Raw genomic sequence first — 18,634 nt, 5'->3', positions numbered from 1 at the left:
GTCCAGTTGGGGTATCCAAGCTTGTCCATCAAATCCAGGGAGGTTCCCCAGACCCAACCCAGAGCTTCATGGGCTCCACCTGCCTCTGTTGCTCTGTAATGTGACCTTAATATCTACAAGACAAACATTTCCCTCACTGGGAAAAAGATTTGGCCTTTGGAGAGATGAACTCAGAGGAGACTCCTTGTCTTGCCCCAATAGCCTCTATTCTTAAGCGGATCAACTAAGTTGACTGAACCCAGAAACTGCTTCCCAGATGGGGCACTTACGAACCCAGTGTGAATTCAACTCATGTCCCCAGGTGAAGACTTCATTCTCTGGGAAAACTGTATGTAAGCACAAGAAAACAAGAAAAGCTCTGTGTCCACTGGCTCAGCTAAAGGCACCAGCTAAAAGGAAAAGGTGCAGCTTTAGAGTTGGAGGCAGAATATTCATATGATGTGTACTGGCTTAATGTCATACCATAGTCTCTCAGGACAAGATGAGGAGTGTGTATTAGCAAAGGGATATAGAGATGTCTTGTCCTCTGATGGAGAAAGGGCCTAGGGACCCCTGGGCATCAAGCAAGGTATAGCAACAAGAATCCAAGTGGGAGATCCTCATGGATCTAGTCACATATACCACTCTAAGAGATTTTCCAGAAGACAGAAGAAACCTTAATCATACCCATATTAAAATAAATACACAAAATCTTTGAAAGACAGTACCATTTTATTTAGTGTTATAGGAAATTTTAGGTTACTTTTAAAAAATAAGACAAAGAAATTTTAAAATCCCAAAGTAACAAAACAAGAAATAGTTTATTCTGTAATCCAAAAACTCTGGGGGATCCTTCAATTGGAGGGAAGGGAAAGTCAACTAGTAACTCACATAGTAGAAGAAGAAAAATACAGAGTTGAGACTGGTATGGATATTAGAAGGGAAGGTTCTCCCATCTAAAGCAATTAATTAGTAGATCTGAAAAAAAAAAAGGAAAAAGATGGGCCTTAGTTCAGTGGTAGAACGCGTACTTACTAGCATGTGCGAAGTCCTGGGTTTAATCCCCAGCACCAAGAGAAGAAAAAAAGAAGGTTGATTGGGAGAAGAAACCCAGGGAGAAAGATCTTGCATAACTTAACACAAACAGGCCTCCGGCCTTCAATACAGTATGTGGCACAGTGTCAGGACCTTCCTCCCTCTGGGCCCTGTAGAAAGCTTTCTACAGGGCTGCATCTCATCCATGCAGCATAGGACTGCATCTCATCCATGCAGGCCCTCCATTCTGGGTCCATACAGAACATGGCAATGGGCAGCTGCTTGCTCCCACCTTCTGTTGCCTCAATGAAGTCAGCAGGCTGAATAAAAAGGCAGGACATCTGGCAAAGCCCAAGGAATGAGATGATATGAAACAATCAAGCCAAAGATTGACATTTTTTTCCACAAAAATGACCTCCAAATGAAGTTCACTGGTACTTACTTAATCTGATGCTTTCCTGCAATCCTAGCTGATGTTTCTGGAGGAAACCAGACAAGCCCCCCCCCCCAAAAAAAAAAAAAAAAAAGAACTGCTCTCACTTCTGTAGAACACAGCTTCCTCCCAAGGCCTGCTAGGTATTAGCATCTGCAGCAGGCTCAGGCAAGTGCCAGCTCTCCTGGTGCAGATGGATAGATGCCCTTAGGCCTATGCCAGTTAGAGCTGCTCCTGTGCAGAGGCTGTTCCCTAACTTCTGTTAATGGCTCAGAGCATGCTACAGCTGTTCTTAGATAAGTCCCTTCTCCCAGCCCCAAACTAAGCCAAGGACAGTTAGTAACTAAATGACCTCCAGGTTATCTATTTTGTGAGGTACAAGGAATGCTAGAAAGTGAATTTTTTTTTCCAGCAGTGGCAGAAGCCAGATACCCTTGAAGTAAATTGTCCTTCATTCTCCAGAGTTCCCAAGTGGCATTTCAGAGAACAGGAATTCACTCCTCCACCCAGATGTCCCTCTCCAATGTTGACTGAGTTACATACCCAAGGTCCTAGCAGCAGATATCTCCAAAGCCCTCATGTACCATGTAGATCCTCACACTAGCTCTTTCAAAGGAGAGAAACCATCCAGTATATACCTGCCTCCCAGCGCACTTGGGTTATCACAGTAAAATACATTTATATCAAGTAAAAAATATGATGCAGAACAAATATATACATGTACATTTCCAGAGTTCAAGTGGATATACAGTTTCTTTAGAGGCATAGCAACACATTTCACAGCACTACAAAAATACGAGGCATTTGAAGTTTACAGTGGTCCCAGTACTACAGGAAAGAATTAAATAAAATAAAATAGCTGTGGATTCCTAAAAGCTAATTAGATAAATCAAGTTACAATATCACCCTTCAGATTAAAGTGCTCTAATAGAACCAAGGCTGCAGGAAGAACAATCCTGAAAAGGGACTCTTGTTCCTTGCCCTCACCGTAAGAAGGACATACACAGAAGAGAGTCTCCATTTAATAACTGCCACCATCTCAACCCATGCCAGTGCCATTGACCTCTGATGATTCTTCCCCAGGAGAGATGTCAGGATTTGATGAAATTCCATCACAATCAGGAGGGGAAAAATGAGCAATTCAAAACATTCTAATTTCAATATGATGTGAACAACAGTAAAATTACCTGAAAAACTTGAAGTGGTGGTACAAGTTACAAAGAAGGCAGGTACCTAGCTTTAAAAAATGTCCGTATTAATCTAGTTTTAAAAATACAGACAGCCAAAAATAAGTATCATCTTGTTCCCCACAATTTTTTTTTCCTGGTGCTGGGAATGGAACCTGGGGCCTCCCAAATGTAGGCAAATGCTCTGCATATGTTTCATCCCCAGCCCACTCTTCACAATTTTCTAACAAGGGGGTAAAATGTCTGTGAGTCTGTTCATAAAGGAAAACAAAAAATAAGCAACAGTTTAAAGGCTGCAGCATTTCTGTTCTCTACTGGCTTTTAAATTTTATCAACTAAATTAAGCCCTGCACTACAACTCTCATAGTATCCTGGGAGTAACTTAGGTTTCCTTTCAAGCAGAGACAGACAGTATTTAGAGGACAAATCATATGGATACATCCTTATTCCTTTGTGGTTTCTCATGACATACATGACAAAGGTTCCCGCTTCCTCTTTTTTGTGGTGTTGGGGATGGAACCCGGGACCTTGCACATGCTAGGCAAGAGCTCTACCACTGAGCTACACCCCAGCCTTCTTCATCTTGAGGAGTCAGTGGGCCCTGGCTCGCTCCAGGGAAGCTGCCAAGGAAACCAGCAAGCCAAGCAAAGGCACAGATGGAAATGGCCAAAGGAATCTTACTAAAACCATTCTGTACCTGAAAGAACTGTTTTAGTAAGAGTTTGGATCACCCAGTCCCTTATTAAGGCACTGACAAAGCCAGTCCAGCCAGCAGGAACCTTGACTTTGATCAACTTCTCCTAGTTGAGTGAAAAGTGATCCTCTAAGTCCCATATTCTACTTTTTACATCTCCAAGAGAAAGGACCTATGGATATTTTAAGGTCAGAGTGGTGGAAGCTGATGCTGAGAAGAGGTGGTTTGTTCAGAATCTAAGAGGCACACTCAAGAGGCTTTCCCTAAATGACTGCTCCAAGTCAAAAGAAAAAGAGAAACAGGAAGCAAGTCTAAGAAGCCTGGTAAATTTACATGGTATCAAAATTCAGCATCTGCATCCAAAAAGCCACACCTGAGCTGCTTAAAGGCCAAGAAAAAAACAGGTAACAGCACCAATTGTGGTCCTTTTCTCATTTCACCCCAAATTGTAATGGCTGGAGATATATATTTGAAAAAGCTCAATATCAAAGAAAGACAACCCCACTATTAAAAGTCCAGTGCCATCTGAATCTTTGATTCGGAATTAGTTCTTAAGACTACGTCTCTGGTGGGCATAAAATATTTACAACATAATTCAAGGCACAGTGGCATTTGAAAATAAAACCCTGGGAATGTACAGTAAAAGATTCACTGTAATAATTAACCTGGTTTCGATTGGTAGAATTAACTGTTGACAGATAACACACAGGAGAGATGGTGATTTGGAGCCTACTGGCTGATTATCAGGCATACTATGTTCTTGACTTCAAGAGCAGGTAGAAACAAACACAAAAGCATCTCAGTGTTTTATCCTGGCAGTTCACATCTTTCCTGCTTTTTTGCCAACCTGAGCAGGAATGCGGAGGATGTTGGGGGTTTCTTCCATGACTCTGACAAGCAGATTGTCAATGTAGTCTTCCAGCTCTCGAACCTGAAACTCCTTTTTGCTTATGGTTTCCTTCTGTTTGAGGACCAACTGGATCAATTCGTCATGAGTCAGCTGTGCATAGGCAAAGGCAGGGTCTGAAGGACTGTATTTCTTGGGAGAAGGGAGAAAGCGGGGGAAAGATTATAAAAATCAGCATAGATATCAAATATTTAAAAAGAATACAAAAGAAGAAAATGTTATTAGTGACCTCAGTCTCTTGGAAATCTGTTTTCAATGAACAGTAAAAACAGAGTATTGATTAAGTTTCTATAAAGGGTGAGTAAGAAATATTTTAGACTTTATGGACCATATATAGTCTCTGTTGCATGTTTTTGTTTAGTTTTAATTTTTGTTTTATTATTTTAAAAAATGTAAAAAGCCATGGGCTTAGGATATAGTTCAGTGGTGGAGATTTGCCTAGCATGTGCAAGGCCCTAGGTTTGATCTCTAGCACTGCAAAAGAAAACAAGTAAAAACTACACTTGGCTCACAGGCCACAGACCTCTGAACTTGACTTTGGTTTGGTGGTTTCAAAAAATATTTTCACAGGAGCTGGGGCTGTAGCTCAGTGGCAGAGCGCTTGCCTAGCACATGTGAGGCACTGGGTTCAATCCTTAGCACCACATAAAAATAAACAAATAAAATTAAGCATGCCATCCATCTACAACTAAAAAATAAATAAATAAAAATTAAAAATATTTTCACGACTAGGAGTTATCACACAGAGGCAGAGCACTTGCCTAGCATGCTGAAGGCCCTAGGTTTCATCCCCAGCACTGCAAGCAAAAATAGAAAAGGAAAAAAGAAATGTCATCAGCCAGGTATGGTGGTGCATACCTGTAGTCTCAGCTACTTGGGAGGCTGAGGCAGGAGGATCACTTGAGCTCACAAGTGAGACACCATGTCAAAATAATAATAATCGTTGGAGGACTCAATCCTCCAAATGTGCTAACAATGCAGGGCTGGAGACAAGCACCAAGGAAGAGGGGGACCATGAAGAATCACTAGAGACAGAAGGTGCAGGAAGGTGCTCTCCTGCCAACATGACAAGGTGCTGGTCATCCCAGGTAGTCTGCTACTGCCTAAGCTACACTCAGAAGGATGTGGTGATTAGGTCAATGCAGTGGCCACTCAAAGACCTCACCTGAAGTAATTTCATACTCAAAAAATATGCAGTCAAAGCCAAGTGCCACCAGGCCACAGTCTCACTGGCAGCCATCTAGGACACGCCCTCTGGGTACACAGTGGCCTGTCCCAGAGCTGAGTGTTCTCACTCCTGATGAGGGCAGAAGCCCTGCATAGTTACTGTGTTGCTGTTCCTTACCAGCATTTATAATCTAGGACCACAGGAGCCCAACCACAAGCCAAAGAAGCCTGAAGCACTGAGGAAACACAAGATGAAAAAGTCGTATTTAATATGTAACAAATCGTACTAAGTCTCCATAAAGGAGGAAAAAAAAATCGTGACTTTTCTAGTAATCTCCGGCTTAGGAGATTTATAAATTTAAGGAAAACAAGATCCTGGAGCAACCGCAAGATGATTTTTGCCTATAGAATTCAAGCAATGACAGTTTCATTGCCCTGAGGGTCCAACAGTTTCACAGACTACCAGGAAGGTTAAGAGACTACCTCCTCCAAGTTGTAAGAAGCTAAATCAAGGGCAGAATCAACACTGTTCAACACATGAACAGAAGCCCATTCCAGTCAGTGAAGTGAACTGCTTGTATGTAAGCCAGAATTCGGACTTGGAGTCCCAACCCTCCTACTTTGGCCTGGAACAAAAACTTCATGATCGCAATACTAGCTTAGAAATACACATTGACATTGACATATACAGAGTGGGTTTTAACCCAACTCAGGCTGCACATAAATAAATGAGATGTTGGACTACTTTTCTAAAACCTGCATCTTCCTTAATCCTTCATTATTTTAACTTGTTGAAAGCATACATTCCTAGGGTATCTCCTCTGCATCTCAGTTACTGTTTTGTTTTTGTTTTCAGTGCTAGGGATCAAATCCAGTGCCTAGCACACCCTAGGCAAGCACTGCCACCGAGCTATACCCCTAGCCCAGTCACTCTATTTGTGACTTCCAAATCTATATTCAACCAAAATACTGCATATATGCAAGAGGTCTGGAGATTGATTGCACAACAATATGAATGTTCCCAACACTACCATGCTACATTAAAAATGACGAGATGGAAAATTTTTATAGTATGTATACTTTACCACAAAAATAGTACCATGTCTGCTTATATTTTGTATCAAGAGAAAAAAGTCATCTTTGTAAATAAGGGCCAAGAATACATTCTCAAAGGTTTTTTTGTTTTTGCAGTACTGGGGTTTGAGCCCAGTGGCACACTACCACTGAGCCACATTCTCAATACCTTTTTTTAACTTTGAGGCAAAAAAAAAAAAAAATCTTTTTCCTGGGATGGAAGTGAAACTCAGAGGCAGAGTGCTTGCATAGCATTCACAAGGTCCTGGGTTCAATCTCCAGCACTGTAATCAATCAATTCATTTCTCCCTCAAATAGCAGTTTTTTTAAATTACAAAAACAATATTTGTCTTACAGTGTAGGAATCATAAAGAATATAATTTTATATTACTACTATTTTGTGAGCATTTTCCTATCATAAAATTTTGGTTAAAATTGTTTTCATAGATTATTAAAAATTCATTATATTTTAACATCTCTCTATTGCTAGATATTCAGGTCATTTTTCAATTTTCAGAATTATCCATAACATTTTTATTAAAATGCATGCATAGATCTTTGTTATATCCCTAAATATTTTCTTAACATAAACACCTAGAACTGAAAAGGTGAACACATTTAACAGTCTTAACAGTCTTCATACAAACTGTCAACCAGCTATTCAAGTTGGATTCTATAATCAAAGGGAAAAGAAGATACATAGGACTTTGAAATCATTAGGCAATCCTAGTTATGTGATTTAAAAGAAAAATCATAAAACAATCCAGCCTTCTAAAAAGTGAGCAGTGCTCATGGAAGAGGCACAGAGATAACACCCGGTAATACAAGAAAGAACGGTGCTTGTTGTTGTGTATTTCCTACTAGGATCCAGTTTCACACTGCATTTTTCTTTTTATGTAGTTGCAATAATGACATACATGGAAATGCATATCCAACTTTTTCCATGTAATATAACAGAAGATTTTAGGATCCAGTTGTCTTTATTATTTTAAAATGGGAATGTTAAAGCCACCTGGGTAAATAATACACTCCCAATTATAAATCATCTTTGAAGAATGGAGGCCCTAAAACTACAGTGGGGGTGGGGCAGGGATGGGGGGCGCGGAAATCACTGTAGTAATGATCCAGCTAGGCCTTCCTAAGTTTAGCTATGCAATTTCTTTTCCTAACCCCTCTCTTATTTTGCGACATTCCTAAGAGTAGTTATTTTTATAAATACTGCTTTATGCCTAGTACAAAGTGTCTATTATACAGCAGGCCAATGGTACAGTCTCCAGGGGATTTTCCACATTTACAAAGAATATTTACGAGAGAGGGTCCAGGACCAAGAGATTTGTGGCAGGCAAAGGGGCAGCAGCAGGGTGTACATATCAGGGCAAAATAAGTAGTGTTGCCTTTGTTTTGAGGCAAGTCATTCTATTAATCAGTTCCAGGAGATAGACCTCTGATTAAATGAGCTTTGAAGAGTAAATAAAATGGAAGGCCAGAGTCTTTCCAGTTTCCCAAAAATAAAGCGTCTGTTTCTCCCTGGGTTCAACCCCCAGCACCAAAATAAATAAATAAAACCAGAAAGAGCCACAAAGCATTCTACAGTGAAAGGAAGAGGGGATGGGAGGCTGCTGAATGACTCCAATTTTCATTCTGGTCACCTTTATTTTGTTCTTTTGCCTTATTTCCTGATAAATATTATTAACTCCAAGAAGACAGTACTGCTGCTTCTACCTGCAACAATCACACAGAAGCCAGCCAAGCAGAGCAGGTCGGTTTATACTACGTATAAATTTTTAGGTTAGGGCTAAAATGTAGTAGGTACTCAGTGTGGTCACGGCAGGTAATTTTGAGAACAATGCCTAACACCTGGCCCACTGGCGTGTTCTACCAGGGAAGAGAGGGCAAGGGAGCTTGAATGAGGAGGCTACCTTGTTTTCAGCAATAATTAGTTGTCACTGCTCAGTCTCTCTTACTGAAGACTCGCATTTCCAGCCTCCAGTGTATCTTTATCCCAGCTCCTCATGGCTGAGGTACAATGAAGACAGAAGGAGGAACATTCCCCAGCACTTAAGAAAAATGCTGGGCTGGGATTGTGGCTGAGCAGTAGAGGGCTCCCCTAGCATGGGCAGGGCCCTGGTTCGATCCTCAGCACCACATAAAAATAAAGGTATTGTGCTGTGTCCATCTACACCTAAAAAATTTAAAAAGAAAAATGCTTTCAGGGGCTGGGGATGTGGCTCAGTAGTAGACTGCTGGCCTAGCATGCCCAAGGCCTTGGTTCCCAGTACAACAAAAAAGAAAAAAAAAGTTTACAGTGATGCGAGCAAAAAATTTTATTTCAAAAACCAAAATGATGCCCTGGAGTCCAGGGGACTATAAAATCTGTGACTGAAAGAACCCTTTTAGCTGCCCTGAATCAAAATAAAAAAAGTTTTTTTGTTAGTTTTGCAGTGCTAGGGATGGAACCCAGGGCCACACACATGCTAGGCAAATGCTCTACCTCTGAGGCTATACCCCCAGCTCAAGAGTTTATTTCTACAGACTGCAGTTCCCAGTAATCAGAAGGAAGTTCCTCTCTACATTTTGAAATACAACACATCCTTGCCCACTAAAGGTCACTGTTTCTCCATAAATATTCTCTTCCAGTTTGTATGATAATGAGTCAAAGACCAGGGCTTTGCAACGCAGCAGTATTCTAAATCCTTCGGATTTTAAAACAAAAAGAGGATGCGGAGAGGACAGGGTGTAACTGAGGGGTAGAGTACACACTTAGCATACTCAGGCCCAGGGTTCCATCCCCAGTTCAAAAAACCCCCACAAACGTGAGGAATTATTCTAGAGTAGCATACTAAAGAGACAACTACCTGTAGTGAGTAATACAGGACTGGAAAAACAACTGAATAGGTCACTATTGGGATAACTGAAGAACCTGAAATAGGTACTATAGATGAGAAAACAGTATTGTTAAGTTTATAGACTATCCTTATTCTTAGAATTATGCACTTAAATATTTAAGGGTTTAAAAAAAAGGCATAGTGTATACAACACACTTTCAAATGGTTCAGACACGAAGTTACATGTGGCCTGGGTATACACACATGCAAAGAAGGGGAAGGAGAAGAAGCAGAGAGGGCAAGGATGAAAAGGTAAACCTGGTCAAACATTAACAAAACTGGTGAATCCAGAGGAGGGGTGTATAGGAGTTCTTTGTACTGTTGTTGCAACGTTTTTATATTTGAAATTATTTCAAAATAAAGTCATAAAACAAGTGCATCTAAGCAATAATCACAATTCAAGAATTTTATATTCTTACCAAAAGATAAAAAGGAAACATGGGAAAAAAGAAAGCATCTGACTTGAATGGGCCAGATTGTGGGTGACATTTTCTTCTCATTAAAGAGAAGTACCAGGAGCTAGGTATGTAGCTCAGTGGGAGAGCACTTGCCCAACATGTGTAAGGCCTTGGGTTTGATTCCCAGAACTGCAAAAAATAAAAATTCAAAGTAAATACAAAGAAGTGACAGTTTCAAGCATGTTGAGACAATTTCAACAATGAATAGATGACTATAAGAGAAAAGTAATTATCCACCCAGCAGAAAGGCTGAGGGCTTCCAGGTTATCCAAAGGCTCACGTGATCCTCCAGCTTCAGTATCCCCAGCCTCCTGGGAGTACAGGTGTGTGCCTCCACAACCAGCTATAATGACAACTCTGGACATGAGTGTTTTGTAGATCCCTAACTAACATGACAACGTCTTAGAACACATACCTTCATCATGGCTTCATTGATCAAATTCTCACTGATGATGGTAGCAGTTCCCAAACTGGAGTTAGCAATCTTGGTGGCTGTTGTGTTCATTGGCTTCACAGGGTGAAGTCTAAAGAGAAGGGGGAAAGGACCCTTAAGCCTTTTGTAACCACAAAACTGAGAAACAGACCATTTTAAAGATGGCAGGCAGCAAGTCAGGCAAGGGGATGGGGAGAGTAGTGACACTCTGTTCACATCTCCATCCAGCATATACTCCAAGGTCTCAGTTCCTGTGGAAATGAAAGCAGGCAGGACTAGGCAGCCACAAGAAAGCCAGCAAAGCACATCCTTGGCCAGGTGTCTTGATGTCCTCAGGACCCCTTCAGTCTTGTTATCAAGTATTAGAAGGGATGAAAGACAGTCTCATGCTGCGGGTATAGCTCAGTGGCAGAATGTGTACCAGGCATACACGAGGTCCTGGGTTCAATCCCAGAGCCTTAAAAAAAGGAAGAAAGAGTACAGTTTCATTTTTGGTGGAAACTATAGCCTAGAACTCCACTGAGGAACTCTCTGCAGAGCTCTCTATGCTTCTGCAGTAAAGAAAGAGTTCAGAACAAATGTGCCAGCTGTTCAACACCACTAGATTCTACTGCTCTATCTTAGCTAGTTTCTGAGACTTATACACCGGTCACACTACATTTCTGCAATTGGAGAACTCTTGATCTGACTGTGCAAAACAACTCCTAAACTATCTTTGAAGATTATTGCTACATTCTTGCTACAAAATAAAGCAATCTTGAGGTATCCTCACCACAAAGGACAGACTCAGTCAAAAGGCCCTACCAGCAAATCAGGCAAGCTACAACATGAGGACATCCATATGGTCTGAAAGCCATAACCTCTGTGGGTAAAAGCAAAGGGGGGACATCTCTCCCATTTACAAAGACAATCTCCCCATCTCTCACCTGTGCTTGGTTGCCCCAGTTCCAGCGCTTGGCTGAGCTGAGACTGGATGTGTCTCTGAGGGTGAGACCCAGGCCTGAAGAAGCGGCTTCCTCTTGCCAAAATTGTCAACTTTACCAGCGGAGCCCTCTGCTGTTGCTTTTTTTTGAGATTCTGCTGTACTGGTGTGGTGAGTGTTGGGATGTGGAGAGCTAGGGAGAGAGTGTATGGCAGGAAAGGTCTCAGAAAGGGAGGAGCTGGGCACAGGAGAGTCCAGGGCCTTGACAGGAGGCTGACTTGGCCTCTCGTCTCCCTTTAGTCTTTCTTCCTCACCACTGCCAGGGTCTGGCAGCTGTTTATCCACACTTGAGCTCGTGCCAAGATGTGGTTCTAAAATTCCTAAAGCTGCCATCTGCTCTGAAGGAGCTGCTGTGGAGGCCTTTGACCTGCAGTCGTGCAGACTCTCCATGGGTGCCGACCCATCTGCCCCACCACTCAGCCCCTTTCCCATCTCAGGACAGGGAGGTAACGTGACTGAGGATGAAGCTCCTGCTTCAGCCAGCTTTGCTGTCTTCCTGTCATCTTCAACCTGATCTACTCTTTCATCATCTGAGGCCACTTCAGGAATGGAAGGGAGGGTCAAGTTCAGATCAGCCATGATGGGGGACTTCATATCTGAGGCAGATCTAAGGCTGCTCAGGGGGTCTGACAACAAACCTTCATGATCACTGGCTTTGCTCTGATATTGAGCCATAAGGGCATCATCCCCCTCAATCCTGAAGAGTGAGGTGCCTTTCGCAGAGCTGGCTTCACTTGTGGGGTCTTCTGAGGGACCCTCATCACTAGAAGGAGCGAGAAGGCAATCTTCTGTGGGGGTTGGAGCACTGCAAGCCTGGGCCACAGCCACAGATTCCCTCTCTGAATCTTCTGTGTGGGGACACCCAGGAGGTTCCACATCAGGCACCTTTCCCTCAGCAGTCCCTTCAGAAGTCACCTCTTGGGGATGATTTTTTTCTTCTTCCCCCAACCAAGTGTGTTTCCCTACCTCCTCTTCTGTGAAGAGCTGCTCCGAAAATGATACGCGCTTCTTGACTCTCTTTTCACCCTCACTGACATTCAGACCCATCTCTTCCTGTTTCTGCAACATGGCGTCAAATGGGAGCACTGCTTCCTCAGTTGCAGAAGTCATCCCACCATCCTTAACTTTGTTGTCTCCCTCCAAGGGAGGCTTCCCAGCGGGGCTTACATCTCTATCACCGTTGAGGGAAAGCACAAATGGGACTTCATGGGCCTCTTGAGATGAGGGGATGTGGTCTCGTGTTGGGGAGGGAACTTTCAGAAGTTCTTCTTTTGGTTGCCCCGCTTCAGGATGCTCCAGGAGAGGCTTTCTGGGTTCATTGCTGCTGGCATTCTTCTCCTTGCCTGTCTCACTGATCTGCCCCCTTGGAGAATCTTCCATTGCTTTCCATGCTGAGACAGGTGGTTGTTTAAAAAGTGATCCCAAGGCAGAAGACATTGTATTTGGAACTGCTATTAAACTTTCCTTTTGCAATTCTGCTTTAAGAAGCAAAGATGGTTCTTCAGAACTGGCCTGGCCCTGGCCTGTGGGGAGCCCATGTTCAATCGGGGTGGATGTGGAAATTGGAGCTACTATGGGAGATGAGGAGGAATAGAAAACAGAGGGACTTTCAGAGGAGTGTGTCTCTGAACTATGCCCCCATTCAGAAGAGACAGGGGCCGGATCAGAACTGGAAGGAAGAGCAGAAAAAGAGAGAGGAGAGTAAGGGGAAGAAGGAAGCCTGGCTTTGGGCTGAGCCTCTGGAGACACTTCCAGTCTGCAAAAAGGACAAAATAAAATCTGCAGGTCAGTTGCAGATGCATGGTAACAAACAGAAACATGTAAAAATAAAGTTGCTCAAAGGGGGAGAACTTTTTTTACCTGAGGGGAAGTATTTGTGTAAAGTAAAAGGAATACCAATCTTTAAATTCAAAAGGGACACTTTGGAGGAGGTCATAGAGATTGAACCCAGGCCCTTGAGCATACACTGTTCCACTGAGCTTCACCCGTAGCACCTAAAAGGGACACTTACATCAATCACCCAGCATGCCTGCCACAAAAGATATGTTGCAAGAGGAATGAAAAGACCCAGGTAAAGCAGCAGCCTGCAGTTGCTTTGATTCATTAACACAAAGCCCTAGCATTTGATCATGGTAGGACAAAAAGCATCTAAAAAGCTCAAAGCAGTAAAAGAAGTAACGCAAGGAAACGGGTACAGATTTTGAAGAGAATGGTGTGTGTGTGTGTGTGTGTGTGTGTGTATGAGCAAAGCAAGCAGAATCTCGAAAAAAAATTTTCTTACCCCCAGATCACAGAAATATCTCTAATGTGCATGTAAGTTATGTGGAAAAGCAGAAGTCCCTCTAGACTCGGGGAAGGTTTTTCAACCAAATGCAGAGGAAACATAGTGAACCATCATAGGAACACTCAGACTGAGGGTCTCTCATGCCAGCAAACGAAGGCCAAAGTGCAAGGAGGAAAAATAACATCTTCCTCAAAGAGTGATGTGCACTAATAACTTAATAAACATAGGTTGTGCACGGAACAGCCCCAACCTGGTATTCTGAACACACACACTCAGAATCTGTCACAAACCATCGCATTTCACTGTGGTCTAATTAGCTTCCTGAGAAGGACAACCCATGTCTGCTGGGCAGTGGCTTTTGGGCTGTGAAATAACACTGCATTTTGTGCAGGGCAGGCTATCTAGGCAGTAGGGACCCATTAAAACAAACAACCCCAAATAGGACACCTTTGGCACATATAGGTACCACTATGGGACATGCCAGATTTGCTCTAATGGAGGCCTTGCTGAATGCCACAGAGAGCAAGGAGGAAAGACTTACCGAGGCTTGACGGCTTTGGTCTGGGGAGCCCTTGCAGAGGGAATAGGTAGCTTTGGTTCAGACTTGGACTCAGGTCTGGCTTCTGGTTCTGAGATCTGCACATCTTCAAAGGGGTTCAGGGAGTTACCCCGTCCAGAGGCGTCAGCTGCAGCATCTTTCTCGGACCTTCTCATGAGGTCTTCCTCTCTCAGCTGGGCTTCCTTGAGTTTGCCTTCCTTCTCCTTCCATGGGATGGAAGGAGGGCTTTCGCCTTCACTGCCCTTGGCCACATCCTTCTTTCCTGTCACCAGAGAAAACAAAGAGGACTTCTTGCTCTCCTGCTTCTTGCTGTCTTTGGTTTCTTTTGTAGCCTCCAAATTCGCTGAAGCCATGTTTTCCCTATTGTCACCACTAGACTGTGGTCGGTAGGATGGCAGAGACATGGACTTCATGGACTCCTTGGTGGGGACATCAGATAGCCACTTATCATAAGACATGCTGTCTCCTTCCCCAGGCTCCTTCCAAGATCGAGCAGCCAGGTTTTCAGTAGATGAGAACAAATGCTTCTTCCTGAAGCCCTGAGGGGATGGGGAAGAAGAAGGGCTGCTCTCCTTGGTCTCATTCTTGGCTTCTGGCTGCTCCAGGTAAACATGGTTCCCATTGATACAGACATTAGAGCGGGAAAGTGTGTCATTCTTGGACCGAAGGCCCCCAAGAAAGGACAGTCCTTCCTTCTTGGGAAGGCTGAAGTTGATCTGGCTCAGTTGCTTGGAGTCTGCACTTGCTGTCTTTTTGTGGGACATGACTAGGAAGAAACACAAAAAAATAGGGGATATGAAATTAAACTAGTGGAGGCTGGGGCTAGGGCTCAGTGGCAGAGCACTGGCCTAGCATGCCCAAAGCACTGGGTTCTATCCCCAGCACCACAAAAGAGAAGGGAAAGGAAAGGGAGAAATGAAGAGAGAGAAAAATTAAATGTGTGATTTACAATAGGAGGTGCTGACATTTGTCAATGTCTGGATACATTTTTGGTTGTCACAACTGTGTGTGTGTGTGTGTGTGTGTGTGTGTGTGTGTGGCGGGGGGAGGGGGTGCTATTGGCACCTAGCAGGTAAAACCCAAGGATGCTCAATGTGCAGGACAGACCCTTACAACAAAAAAATTATTGGGCCCCAACAATCAACATTGATTGAGAAACCCTGTGTTAACCCAATGGAAGAGGCTAGCAGAGATTTAGTCACTGAAATTGAAGTCCAAAATATGGAATTAATTCAGAAAGAAAGGAACTGGATCACTTAGGGATGTATCCCGTGGGAGTCAGGCATGTAATAGGGACTCATTAATCATCTGATGAATTAAAGAAGTATCAAAATTATGACAAGGTTCCATGATTTTATCCTTAAAGAAAAATTTAAAAAAAAAGAAAAACTGCAAAACAACAAAACTTGGATGCACTCATTCTGTTTGTCCCATATTCTAGTATTAATGTATATATGTTACAGAACAAGACACTTTGTAAAAGGCACCTTATTCATTCTTAGAAACCAGAAGGTTTAGGCCAAGCAGGGTAGTACAGGCCTATAATCCCAGTTACTTGGGAGGCTGAGGCAGAAGGATTGCAAGTTCAGGACCAGCCTAGACAATTTAGCAAAACTGTCTCAAAATAAAAAGAGCTAGGGGTAGAGCTCAATAGTAGAGCACTTGCCTAGCATGCACGAGGCCCTGGGTTCAATTCCTAGTGTTTCCAAAAAAAGGAAAAAGAAAATCATCATCATCATCTACTATCTACTATTGCCCACCATTACCATCATCGTGGAGGTAACTAAGGAAGTGAACCAAAATCTGTTTCTTCTCTCTCAAACACATGTAGGTAGCTGAGGAAGAGAGGCCAAGTGAAGAGAAGGCAGATACTCACTGTCTGAGGCAGAGGAGGAGGATTCATCCTCATTGTCGTCATCCTCCCACTGGGACTGGAAATCTCCAGGACGAAGCAGCACTTTGTCTGGCTTTGAAGTAGGCAGGACAGACATAGATTGGGAAAGTGGTGTTTTCTGCAAATTCGACTTGGAAAACAAGGTTTTGATCTTTGATTTCTTCTTCTTGTCTTTGGAAAAAGACTCATCATCACTGTCGACTGAGGGTGACATGCTGGGGACTATGGCTGAAGTGGTATCTGATACACTATCCTTATTCTTCCCTTTGATCTTGTCCTTCAGTTTTCCAAATGGATTCCGAGATTTGTCTTTCACAGAGAGGTCAAACATGCTAGCAGTCATGTTGTTCCTCATAAACTGGATGTCGACCTCGATTTCTCCTCGCTCCTTATCCTTCTTTCCTGGTTTGGATTTCAAGGTATACCACCTAAGAGGAGAAAGGCTGAGAGATCAGCTTGATGGCAGAGTCTACAACAGTGTTCACTATCCTGACTAACTGGCGTCTCTCTGCTGCTCCAGCATGTTCTATAAACACATTCTTATGCTTTCACTTTGGGGAACAGCAGTTGGGGAGGGGGATGAGCACAGAACTTGAACTTTTTTTTATTTTTGAGATTTTCTCCCTCTGTACTAGGTAAAGATAGAATCTGATGTGGAACTTGATGTATAATCATCATCTTTTTCTTTCCTTTTATTTTATTTTATTATTTTATTATTATTATTTTTTTGCTGTGCTGGGGATTGAACCTAGGGCTTCAACTATGCTAGGCAAGTATGGTACCAATAGTTACATTCTTAGCCTTTAAAATCATCTAAAATCCTAATCCAAAAAAAGAGCTATTTCTGAAAATAAAGAGCCAGGTATGGTGGTATGCACCTGTAGTACTAGCTACTCAGGAAGCTGAGAAGAGGATCATAGGAGCCCAGGAGTTTGAGACCAATTTGGGGAGCTTAGCAAGATTCTATTTCAAAAGAAGTAAACAAGTAAAAAGAAAATAAAAAGAAAAATATAAATACTCAAAATCATTTCCAATGACATTTTTTTTTCTTTTTGGAGCTGGGGCAGATGCTTTGCCATTGAGCTACATCCCAGCCCCATATTTTTTTTTAATAAGATAAAAATTCAAAGATCAGGCACAAACAGCTAAGAAGATAGTGTACAAATTTCTATGTGAATCTAAGAAAAAAATCAAAAGTTCATAGAAAAGAATAATGCCTGCCAGGAAACAATGGAACAAGCTGTGTGCAGCCGTGCAAGCCTGTAATTCCAGCGGCTCAGGAGGCTGAGTCAGGAGGATCTTGAGTTCAAAGCCAGCCTCAGCAATTTAGTGAGGTGATAATCAACTAGGTGAGCCCCTCTCTAATAAAATACAAAATAGGGCTGGGGATGTGGCTCAGTGGTCGAGTGCCCCTGAGGTCAATCCCCAGGACCAAAAAAACAAAAAACAATGGAACATACAAGATGGAGTTGAAATTTTTTAAAGTGGAATAAAAGAGCCACAAAATAATAAAAACTAAATGTACATTCTAGTTATATGAGGTACCTAGCGTAGTCAAATTCTTTGAGACAGAAAGAATGATGGGTGCCAGGATTTAAGGGAAAGAGAGAGGAGAACATGATGATTTTGAAGGGTACTAAACTCTACTTCAAGTTGGGGAAAATGAAAAAGTTTTGGGGATGAATGATGGTGATGGTTAGATAATAATGTGAATGAATGTACATACCACCATAGAAATGAATACTTAAAATGGTTAAAATGGTAAATTTGGGGCTAAGAGTATGGCTCAGTGGCAAAGTACTTGCCTAGCATGTGTGAAGCCCTAAGTTCAATCCCAAGTACTGAAAAAAAATGTAAATTTTATGGTTATGTGTATTTTATCACAAGTTTTAAAAACTGAGACGTGGGAGAGAAGGCATTCTCCTCTGACTCAATAATCCAAAAGGGGAACATTTCAAACACCATTCAAATATTTCACTTGGTCATTTGCAAACTACTTCAAGACAGGACAAATCATATTATATTAGTCCACTCCCTTGACAAACTGCAGTTGCCTCCCCGCCCCCCACCTTTTGATTTGGGGGATTAAATCCAGGCACTTTCACACTGAGCCACAACCCCAGCCCTTTTTGTTTTTTGAGACAGAGTCTCACTAAATTGCCAAGGCTGGCCTCTATCTTGTGATCCTCTTGCTTTGGCCTCCCGAGTGGCTGGGATTGCAGGCAAGTGCCACCACACCTAGCTGACAAACTTTAGATAAAGAAAATCTCTTTGGCATTCATTTTCCACCTGGGAACCTGATGCCTTTGGTGAACAGCAAATCCAGTTAGTGGCATGAATGTTATCGAACAAAAAACTCCAAATGCCTGGCCTACAGAAAGCTCCATCCACAGGTCACCCTTGCAAATAAAGACTCCCCACACACTTTATTTTTTTCTTTTTTGGTACTAGGGATTGAACTCACGGGCCCTTTACCACTGAGCTACATCTCAAGCCCTTTTTTAAGTTTTTGAGAGAGGGCCTTGCTAAATTTTCCAAGCTGGCTTTAAACTTGTGATTTGAAGCCTGCCAACTGCCTCAGCCTCCCATCTCAACAGGATCATAGGCATGTGCCGCCACAACTAGCTCAGAGAATCACATTCTGATGTTCTTTTGGGTGACCT

At 42.6% G+C, this 18,634-nt stretch overlaps 1 protein-coding gene across 2 annotated transcripts in view; it reads right to left on the bottom strand.

The window, feature by feature from the left end:
* Positions 1 to 692: 692 nt before the first annotated feature.
* Rab11fip1 (RAB11 family interacting protein 1) overlaps positions 693 to 18,634 on the bottom strand; it is a 31,546-nt gene continuing 13,604 nt past the window's right edge. The window contains exons 2-6 of one of the 2 annotated variants that reach the window (XM_046463866.2): positions 15,954 to 16,399; positions 14,060 to 14,843; positions 11,179 to 12,990; positions 10,235 to 10,343; positions 693 to 4,367 (exon numbers count right to left, since the gene is read on the bottom strand). In XM_046463866.2, the coding sequence (XP_046319822.1) occupies positions 4,149 to 4,367; positions 10,235 to 10,343; positions 11,179 to 12,990; positions 14,060 to 14,843; positions 15,954 to 16,399 (3,370 nt within the window). In that variant the 3' untranslated portion in view covers positions 693 to 4,148. The remainder of the gene's footprint in view (positions 4,368 to 10,234; positions 10,344 to 11,178; positions 12,991 to 14,059; positions 14,844 to 15,953; positions 16,400 to 18,634) is intronic. The other variant, XM_046463867.2, reaches the window with a different exon arrangement.

The sequence above is a fragment of the Marmota monax genome, unplaced genomic scaffold, assembly GCF_021218885.2.
Source record: "Marmota monax isolate L192 unplaced genomic scaffold, Marmota_monax_Labrador192_F-V1.1 WCK01_AAM20220418_F8-fsc00224, whole genome shotgun sequence".
NCBI lineage: Eukaryota > Metazoa > Chordata > Mammalia > Rodentia > Sciuridae > Marmota > Marmota monax.
This window is presented reverse-complemented; position numbering and strand designations above follow the sequence as displayed.